At 48.7% G+C, this 10,630-nt stretch overlaps 1 protein-coding gene across 2 annotated transcripts in view; it reads right to left on the bottom strand.

The window, feature by feature from the left end:
- Positions 1-797: 797 nt before the first annotated feature.
- TMEM241 (transmembrane protein 241) overlaps positions 798-10,630 on the bottom strand; it is a 159,523-nt gene continuing 149,690 nt past the window's right edge. The window contains exon 15 of one of the 2 annotated variants that reach the window (XM_015440107.4): positions 798-962. In XM_015440107.4, coding sequence (XP_015295593.1) covers positions 959-962 — 4 coding nt within the window. In that variant the 3' untranslated portion in view covers positions 798-958. Of the gene's footprint in view, positions 963-984; positions 1,166-10,630 lie in introns of those variants that run through there. The other variant, XM_065534011.1, reaches the window with a different exon arrangement.

Here is a 10,630-nt window from a genome sequence, read left to right as displayed (position 1 = left end):
GGCTGGTGGGCTGCCTGGCCTGCTGGTCTGTGTCCCCACCAAGCCTAGGCCCCGCACTCCAGGGCAGAGCATCCAACCAACAGACCACAGAGGTAGAGCTGTGCCCACACTCGCCCGAAACCGCATCTGCGTGGGGCCTGACACAGAAGAAGCTGATTGCGCTGCTGCTGCCCCACAGTGAGTGAGCGCTCTAAACCAGAGCCCGGCTGAAAATGAGGCTGCCCCTGGCTGATGACTTGAGGAACCAGGGGCAGTTTTGTGAGAAGCAATGTGGCCTCACCTCATTCCTGGTCTAAGATTCTGCCACCTTCTTCACTGACACCACCCTTGGTCTCTTCAGGTGTCCAGCGCCCACATGACCTCAGGACACCACTGGAGGTTGCAGGTGAATTTCAGGGTGTCTATAACACACTGCCAAGCCCCACGCCCCTCTCAAGTTCAGCTCAGACTATAGGTTGTGAATAAGAGGAAGGAGCTAGGAAAGAAATCAGAAGCTAAGAACCAAAATCTTTTACCCTCGCACTCAGCCAGGACACAGAGAAGCGAAACCATACCTGACTGCCTACACGAACCTGACTTTGCTCTACCACTGTCTTCATTAGCATTTCATTCCTCTTTGGGACTGTCTCCCAACACACGGTTTGATTATTGACTACAGAAACTTCCCCCATTCCTCAATGCACAGTGTCCACAGATAGTTTGCACTTGAAATGTTGGACCCTCTGCAGTTTCCACCAATCCTAGACTTTCGAATCCTGATGGTTACCCAGTCCTACATCCCACATAGAAAGACTCACCTCAGACCAAACTTCCAATCTGGGAGAGATTCTGCCCTTGTCTTCCCAGCTCTGAAACACTGCCCAAGCTACGTTCTTCTCCATGACACCGGTGAGCCTCAATCCGCCTGGCTTTTTCTTGTCAATGCGTGTGCTGATGACACGAGGAGAGCCAGCTTAGATCAACTGGATGAAGAAAGAAGCCACGTTTTTGTTTTGTTGTCGATTTTAAATGGGAAAGACTTGAGGGTGCTTCAAGCCAGTAGAGACGGAAAAGGTGAAACAGCCAACAGAGAGAGATCCCTGGGTTTCTGAGAAGGCAGGCGTTGGAATCCGAATGCGCAGAATCAGAGGGATAAATGTTAAGTTGAAGAGAAAATACTCCTCAGCTGCAAAAAGAAGGGAAGAGAAGCGCAAACGTGGGCAGGTGTGTGTGGACGACACTGAGACAGTGAATGAGCTCACCTGACAGCTTTCAGTTTCCCTTGAAGAAAGAGGGGAGGCCCGTCTACATGGAGGGAAGAGAAGGGCAAAAACAGAAAGGGAGTTTGAAGAGTAAAAAGTGTTTGGAATAATTGTTGTGGAGACAGGGAAAGTGAACCAGCGTGGGAAACTGTAACTTCCCTAGTTACAGAGAGCTATCTGAGACTGGTGCTTATGAAGGTCTAGAGAATGCAATCGCTCTGTTCTGCGACCTCCTGAATGAATGAGGACTTCTGGGGTGACGACATATTCCACACTCACTTAGATATGGAAGTGCTAATGGATGTTAAAGTCATTTGCCTCACGGTCACATTCCATTTACTCAGACACCGCAAGTCTCCTGCCACCCAGAGCCAGTCACTGTGGAGAGCCCTGCTTGTTGATGGTCATAAGGATAACAGTAAGGTTTACTGCTTGTTTACTGTGTGCCGGTATGCTAAGCACCACACGTACATACATACATTACTGTAAGTTTTTTCCATTTAATTGTTTCAACAAACCTTTGAGGGGATTAAATTACCTTTCCATTTTATTTAATTTATTTTTTTGAGACGAGGTGTCACTCTGTTACCCAGGCCAGAGTGCAGTGGCACAATCACAGCTCACTGCAGCCTCAACCTCCTGGGCTCAAGTGATCCTCCTGCCTCAGCCTCCCGAGTAGCTGGGACTACACAGGTACACACCACCACGCCTGGCTAGTTTTAAAATTTTTTGTAGAGACAGAGTCTTACTCTGTTGTGCAGACTGATCACAAATCCTGGTCTCAAGCAACCCTCCTGCCTCAGCCTCCTGAAAGGCTGGAATTATTGACATGAGCCACGGCTCCCAGCCCTACCTTTCCATGTTACATATGGGAGAGCTGAGGCTCCATGGGCTACTCACCTCCAGCCCAGAACCACGTGCCAGGCTGCTGAGACCTCAGCAGTGGCATCCATGGACTCCCTGATCGAAGGATTGGGAAAGAAAATGGATTATAAAGAGGTAGATAATTCTTGAGAAGAAAGAATCAGCTTTGTCACAGAATAAAAGTAAATTCCATGCCTTGGGACAAGGTGGGATGTACGGCCTGGAGCCCCATGGTGGGGAAAGGTGGTCAAATGTTGCCTGAGTTTCCTGCTGGCCTGAAAGTCCCCATCCCTGGCCATCACATACATGCTGGACAGGAGCCTGGTCAGTGGTCCATTCCCTCCCTGCCCCTTCCCCTAGTCCCCACTGGAACACCCACCGTCTCTGAGCCCCCTGGAGGCAGCCTCCCCATTGCCATTGTTGCCCTAGTCCACCGGGCCCCAGGTGCTGTGTCCAGCGCAGGCAGGGCCGGGGCAGCACCGTGTTCTCCATGTGAGGGGAAAGCCCCATTTCCCTCAGTCTCACATCTGATTCCGCGCTCAGCCTCCCCCACGCACTCCCTGGAAAACTCTTTAACTTAGGCCTGGAGCAGTCCCCTCACCTCAGGCCTTACAAACCTGAGTCCCTGAGGCAGGTGTGGGAGTGTGTGCTTGCGAGTGTGTGCTTGTGTGAGTGTATATGTGTGCGTGTGTGTGCGCTTGTGTGTGTGCTTGTGTGTGTGCTTGTGTATGTGTGTGTCCTTTTGTGTGTCTGTTTTGTGTGTGTGTGTGCTTGTGCGTGTGTGCTTGTGTGTGCTTGTGAGTGTATGTGTGTGCCTGTGTGTCTGCTTGTGTGTTGTGTGTGAATGTGTGAGTGTGCTTGTGTGCTTGTGTGTATGCTTGTGTGTGTGTGCTTGTGTGTCTGCTTGTGTTTTGTGTGTGTGAGTGTGCTTGTGTGAGTGTGTGTGCTTGTGTGTGCTTGTGTCTGCTTGTTTTGTGTGCTTGTTTGTGCTTGTGTGTGTGTGCTTGTGTTTTGTATGTGTGAGTATGCTTGTATGTGCTTGTGTGTGCTTCTGTGTGTGCTTGTGTGTTTTGTGAGTGTGTGAGTGTGCTTGTATGTGCTTGTGTGAGTGTGTGTGCTTGTGTATGTGCTTGTGCGAGTGCTTGTGCGTGTGTGTAGGGTGCAGGGAGGGGCAGCAGAGGGTGGGAACTTCGCAATGTTCTGCCTCCTCCTGTCTCCCTGACCTCACGCACTCACACAACCAGGCTGCCAGCAGACCTTGGGTGCCTGCAGATTTTTCTGGCCCCACAGGACTGGTCTGTTCCAACTTGCCTCAAGCCAGAGTCTCAGCTATTGAAGCAATAATTCTAGGTGCAGCCTTGGACCTGAAACTGGGCAGGCACCTAGAGGTTACTCAAGGACCATGAACCGTGCCCTCCGGGGGTTGGTGAGACAAACCCGAGGTGATCATTCACCCCACCAGCTTCCCCACTGCCTGATGGGATGTGGGGAAAAGAGAGAGAGATCAGACTGTTACTGTGTCTACATAGAAAGAAGTAGACATAAGAGACTCCATTTTGTTCTGTATTTGAGATGCTGTTAATTCGTGACCCTACCCCCAACCTTGTCCTTGCAAGAGACATGTGCTGTGGTGACTCAAGGTTTAACGGATTTGGGGCTGTGCAGGGTGTGCTTTGTTAAACAAGTGCCTGAAGGCATATGCTTGTGAAAAGTCATCACCATTCTCTTAATCTCAAGTACCCAGGGACACATACACTGCCAAAGGTCGCAGGGATCTCTGCCTAGGAAAGCTAGGTATTGTCCAAGGTTTCTCCCCATGTGATAGTCTGAAATATGGCCTCGTGGGAAGGGAAAGACCTGATCGTCCCCCAGCCTGACACCCTGAAGGGTCTCTGCTGAGGACTAGTATAAGAGGAAAGAAGGCCTCTTGGCGGTTCAGATAGAGAAAAGCATCTGTCTCCTGCCCATCCCTGGGCAATGGAACATCTCGGTGTAAAACCTGATTGTATTTTTTGTTTACTGAGAAAGGAGAAAACCGCCTTAGGGCTGAAGGTGGGACGTGCTAGTGCAATGCTGTTCTTTATGCACTAAAAAGGTTTATGGAGATGTTTGCCTATGCATATCAAGGCACAGCACTTTTCCTTAAACTTATGTCACAGAGAACTGTATTCATATGTCTTACTGCTGACCTTCTCCCTACAATGATCCTATTATCCTGCCACTTCCTTTTTTCTAGGATGGTAAAGATAATGATCAATAAATACTGAGGAAACTCAGAGACCGGTGCCGGCGCTGCGTGGGTCCTCTGTATGCTGAGCGCCGGTCCCAGGGCCCACTTTTTCTTTCTCTATACTTTGTCTCTGTGTCTCATTTCTTTTCTCAAGTCTCTCGTTCCACCTAACGAGAAACGCCCACAGGTGTGGAGGGGCAGGCCACCCCTTCAACCGGAGGCTGACGGGGCATCGTGAGAACAAGCTGAACTGCAAAGGCAGAGCAGGTAAATGGAGGGGGGCGGGTCCTCACAGCCTCTTCAGGAGCTGAGTCAGAAAGAGTGCTTTGTTTTGTTTTGTTTGGGGACTTGATGTGGAAGAGGGACACCTGTACCCCAAAGCCAAGGTCATGTAGCCCAACTCTACATGGAAGTGGGATGGGGTGTTCTAGAAGGCGCAGCTCTCCTATCCCTGGTGGGCTGCTTTTCAGATGTCTAAAAACAACGCTAGGTAAGAATAAGGGGCTGAGACACCTAAGGACAGATGTCGTGTGACTCCACTGATGTGAGGTTTCTGGAAGAGGCAAATTCATACACACAGGTGGTAGAATGGTGGTGACCAGGGACAGGGAAGGAAGGAACAAGGAGTTAGTGTTCAGTGGGCTGGGGTTTCTGTTGGGGATGATGAAAAGATCCCAGAAATGGATGGTGGTGGCTATACAACACTGTGAACACACTTCATACCACTGAACTGTGTGGCGGTGGTGGCTGTACAACACTGTGAACACGCTTCATACCACTGAACTGTGTGGCGGTGGTGGCTGTACAACACTGTGAACACGCTTCATACCACTGAACTGTGTGGCGGTGGTGGCTGTACAACACTGTGAACACGCTTCATACCACTGAACTGTGTGGCGGTGGTGGCTGTACAACACTGTGAACACGCTTCATACCACTGAACTGTGTGGCGGTGGTGGCTGTACAACACTGTGAACACGCTTCATACCACTGAACTGTGTGGCGGTGGTGGCTGTACAACACTGTGAACACGCTTCATACCACTGAACTGTGTGGCGGTGGTGGCTGTACAACACTGTGAACACGCTTCATACCACTGAACTGTGTGGCGGTGGTGTCTGTACAACACTGTGAACACGCTTCATACCACTGAACTGTGTGGTGGTGGTGGCTGTACAACACTGTGAACATACTTCATACCACTGAACTGTGCACTTAAAAATGGGGAAAAGGGCACATTTGATGTTATGTGTATTTTAACAGAATTTTAAAAAGAAGGAAAAAAAAAAAAAACCAGAAGAAGAAAGGACTGAGGGGCCTATAGAGGCTGTGTGGGAGAACAATAGACCCAAGGCAGGGTGGGGCCCCAGCCTGGGGAGGAGGACAGTGTTGTGGTGCTGGTATTTCACAGTTCTTGAGGCCTGCTATTCATAGCTCGGTCCCACCCATGTGCACTTGAAGTTATTTGGAATCTAGGACTTAATTGTTTTCCAGTTGGCACATACCGCCAAGTCAACCCAGGCACTAGCCAGTCCCTGCCCGCCTGCATGCGCATCCTCCCTGCCTCTCCTTGCTGCCTGGTGACTGAGGAGGGACCCACAGAGTCAGCTGCGATCCTGTTCCCCTGCCTCCCCTTGCCAGGAATGGCAGCCAAAGAGACAGGGCTGTCCCTCACTCATGCTACAGGACTCTGCAGGAGTCACGGAGCTCAGGGCAAGGAGATCTTCAAAAAGTCCTGCTCTGCTTCTGTTACCTTTTCTTCTCCTCTCTACCTGTCATCTAGTGCCATGATAATGCTGCAAACCAAACCACCTCAAATCTTGGTGGTTTAAACTAATAGCCATTTCTTTTTTCTCATGAGCCTAGGATTTGGCTGGGCAGCTCAGTTGGTCTCACCCAGGCTCACCCGTGTGTCTGCAGTCAGCTGAAGGCTGTTAGGATAGTGATATGGTTTGGCTGTGTCCTCACCCAAATCTCATCTTGAATTGTACTCCCATAATTCCCACGTGTTGGGGGAGGGACCCAGTGGGAGATAATTGAATCATGGGGGTGGTCTCCCCCATACTGTTCTTGTGGTAGTGAATAAGTCTCACGAGATCTGATGGTATTATCAGAGGTTTCTGCTTTTACATCTTCCTCATTCTCTCTTTGCCTGCTGCCATCCATGTAATATGGGACTTGCTCCTCTTTGCCTTCTGCCATGATTGTGAGGCTTCTCCAGCCATGTGGAGCTGTAGGTCCAATTAAACCTCTTTCTTTTGTAAATTTTCCAGTCTTGGGTATGTCTTTAGCAGCAGCATGAAAACGGACTAACACAGATGGCCTTGGCTGGGAGGACTTAGCTCTGCTCCACATGGTCTCTCATGCTCCAGCAGGCTAGTCTGGGCTTGTTCTCACGGTGGAAGTTGTCAAAGAAAAACTGCACCAGACAGAGTTAAACAGGTAAGGGAAACTTTATTCAAGACTACTGCAATAGGAGAGAGAGATTAAACTTAACTTTGGATACAACAGAGGTAGCTAGGGATTTCTAGCCAATAGGCAGGGCGAAGGAGTCAATTTATCAAGAGGAACTTGTTAGGCATCAAGACTAGGGGTGATTTTTGCTAAACTGGCTTGGCAGAATTCTTGCTGAACTAGGTTGAGCAGGCCGAGGACAAGGTCTTGGGGCTCCGAGGAGGAGGGCTCAGAGGAGTCTGTCTAAAGTTGGATCAAAGATGGAGTCCTCGTCAAAGCAGAAGTCCAATAGAACATGTGGAATGTACAACACTTCTTAAGGTCTAGACTCCAAAACGGGCAGTACCACTTCTACTGTATTTATTGGCTAAAGCAAGTCACGAGGCTAGCCCAAGTCCAAGCAGTGGGGGAATGGCTTCATCACATTGTAAATGGCATGGGCAAAGGGAAGGGATGAAAAATGGGTCTATCTTTCCAATCAATTTCCTACTCTCTTCTTGGGAAGACCCTCTTCCACTGATCAAAACCACTGGGCAGAATGTAGAGCCCCACCTACTCCCCCATCCTGACTTATCTGGTGCCCTGGCTGAGTACAGAAGGCTGAACCCTCCCAGAAGGGGCTGGAAGGGAATTGGAACCCACACAACCTAGGGACTACATGTGCTAATGAGGTTCTCAAGACCAAAAGAAGGCAGAGAGTACAATGGGAGCTTAAGGAACACAAAGAATATAAGTCAGAGACTTGGTCTTTGGAAAAAGCAAAAGTCTGGCTTTCAGAAGTCAGTGTAGTGTCACGCCAGGAGCAGAACAGCAATTTACTAGAAAGTGTAGTCATCAAACTATTCATGGCCATCATTTCCTGGGGGTTATACTCCTATATTTCCTGGGGGCTATAATTACTATAATCCATCATTTCCTAGGGGCTATCATGACTATAAATTAGTAATCAAACTAATAATGGCCATCATGCTGGGCGTGGTGCTAAATTGCTACACATGAAATCATGTCTAATATGATTAAAATAGCCATGGTATTATAACTCCCATTTTTATCATTAAGAAAATTAGGGCTGGGTGTGGTGGCTCATGCCTATAATCCAGCACTTTGGGAGGCCGAGGTGGGAGGATTGCTTGAGCTCAGGAGTTCAAGGCCAACCTGAGTAACATGGTGAGATCTCAACTCTACTAAAATAAATAAAAAAAAATTAGCTGGGTGTGGTGCGGCTTACCTGTGGTCCCAGCTACTCATAGGCTGAGGTGGGAGGATCACTTGAGCCTGGGAGTTTGAGGCTGCAGTGAGCTGTGATTGTGCCACTGCACTCCAGCTTGGGTGACAGAGCAAGACCCTGTCTCAAAAAACAAAACAAAAAAATAAAAATAAAATAAAATTAAAATTAAAAAAGAGAAAAGGAGAAAGGGTTGGAGGTAGGTGGTCTGGCTGATCTGGCAGTGCCTTTGTCTCCTCAGAGATTCAGGCCTGTTCCGCTTCTGCTCCACTATCCTTAGACCACAGCTTCCAACTTCAAAGTTGCCTCAAGGACCAAGATGGATGCTAGAACTCTAGCTATCACATCTTCAATCCAGGTGAGAAGCAGGAAGAATATAGAGAAAAGGGCCTCTTCTACCTATCTGAGATTCTTCTAAGGAACTGTCCCCAACATCTCCCCCATCAACTTCTGCTTATATCTCATCAGTCAGAACTTGATCATATAAACTGCAAGGGCTGCAAGGGATGCTGGGAAAGGCAGTCTGTTAGCTGGATACATAGCTTCTTAAATAAAATCAGACTTCTGCTACTGAGTGCTATGAGTCCCCTAAAAATATATGCTGGAGTCCTAACTCCCAATATCTCAGAATGTGACCTTATTTGGAGATAAGGTCTTTATGGAGGAAATCAAGTTAAAATGAGGTCCTTAAGGTGGGACCCTAGTCCTTCTAGGAAGGGTAAAATAGGACACAGATACAGGCACATAGAGAAGGAAGACGACATGGAGACACAGGGAGGAAACATCATCTACAAGGCAAGGAGACAAGCCTGGAAAGATCCCTCCCTCATAGCCCTCAGAAGGAATCAGCCCTGCTGAAGCCTTGAATTTGGACTTCCAGCCTCCAGAACTGTAGTAATAATAAATGTCTGTTGTTATATAGAGAGACATATATATATAGGTAAAATATATTTAGTATCTCATATGTACATATATATATTCCCCCCCCCTCCTTAAATACAGGATCTTACTATGTTTGTTGCCCAGGCTGGTCTTGAACTCCTGGGCTCAAGTGATCCTCCCACCTTGGCCTCCTAAAGTGCTGGAATTACAGGTGTGAGTCACTGCGCCCAGGCAATTTCTGTTGTTGAAGTCACCAAGTTTGCAGTTCTTTGTTACGGCAGCCCTAGGAAATGAATCTAGTCAGGAAGAGGAGGGAGTGCATGGTGATAAGCAATGGGCATCTGTGCACAGGGCCCAGAGCCATGCACCAGACCCTGCACTGCAGGCAGCGGGGCTGAGCTTGTGCCTGCAGACGGGCCTTGGCCGGGTTGGGCATGTGTGCATGCAGTGGACTGCACAGGTGGGGACCAAGCCCAGCACCAGCAGACTGCTTTCTGAGACCTCTGTCCATTGGGTCTGCTCCTGCCCTGGGGTGAGGTTATTAACGGGTCTCCACTGTGAGACCAAGGCTGTGGCGGGGTACTGAGGCTGAGGCTGGCAGTTCTCAAGGCCGCTCTCCACTCTGTCCCCTGGTTCCCTTCCTCTTGTCCTGTGTGCACCTGAATCTGTCCTGTCAGAGTGGCTTCCTCTACCAGCCATGTCTGTAATCTTTTGCTGGGACAGAATGCTTCCCTCAAGTGGATATTTCAGAAGTAGTTGCTACACACGTGAACGCGATACAACAATTTTGACTTGGCTGTATCTTCAAGATCTCTGGGAAGAAGAGGACAGCTGCCAAGAGCTAAAAGCTTAAAGTGGGGCCACCTGACAGTGGTGACCACTTTACTCTCCCCTGTCCACCTTCACCACAAAATGGGACCCAAACACTTTATTCCCCAAAGCACAGGCCACAGGCAACACGAGACTGTCATGCATAACAGACTTGACTAAAGGCCTGAGGATAACAGGGCGGTAGCTGAAAAATAAAACTTAAGCCCGGCTACCAGGTTTCTGGAAGTGTTGACTATGCCCCTCCTGTCGCCTGCCTCTGGAGCTCCCTCACCTGTCTCCAGCTTCCAGGGTCCCTTAGTCCCACCCCTAATTTTTCCATGCCCTGCGTGGAGGACTCCCACCCGCCCCTCTCCCCACCCCCAGGTAGGGAAGGCAGCTTTTAATAGAGGTACATGAACCACTTAAAAACCTCAGCCTAACACAAAAGCCCACACATTGCACAATCCCGTGCATATGAAATCTCCAAAACAGGCCAATCCATAGAGATAGAAAGTGGATTTGTGGCTGCCTAGGTCAGTGGAAGGGAGGAGGGTGGGATGACAATGGGTATGGGGTTCTTTTTGAGATGAAGAAAATGTTCTACAATTAGTGATAATGGTTGCAGAATTCTGTGAATAGACTAAAAACTACAGAATTTAAAGTATACTGAATTGTACACTTTAAATGGGTACATCTTAGGGCATGTGGATTATATTTCTATGAAGCTATTATTTATTTATTTTACTTCTTTTGAGACAAGATCTCGTTCTGTCACCCAGGATGGAATGCAGTGGCACAAACAGAGCTCACTGTAGCCTTGACCTCCTGGACTTGAGTGATCCTCCCACCTCAGCCTCCCAAATAGCTGGGACCACAGGCATGCACAACCACGCCCAACTAATTGTTTTTAACTTTTAGCAGAGA

The sequence above is a fragment of the Macaca fascicularis genome, chromosome 18, assembly GCF_037993035.2.
Source record: "Macaca fascicularis isolate 582-1 chromosome 18, T2T-MFA8v1.1".
In the NCBI taxonomy this organism is placed as follows: Eukaryota; Metazoa; Chordata; class Mammalia; order Primates; family Cercopithecidae; genus Macaca; species Macaca fascicularis.
This window is presented reverse-complemented; position numbering and strand designations above follow the sequence as displayed.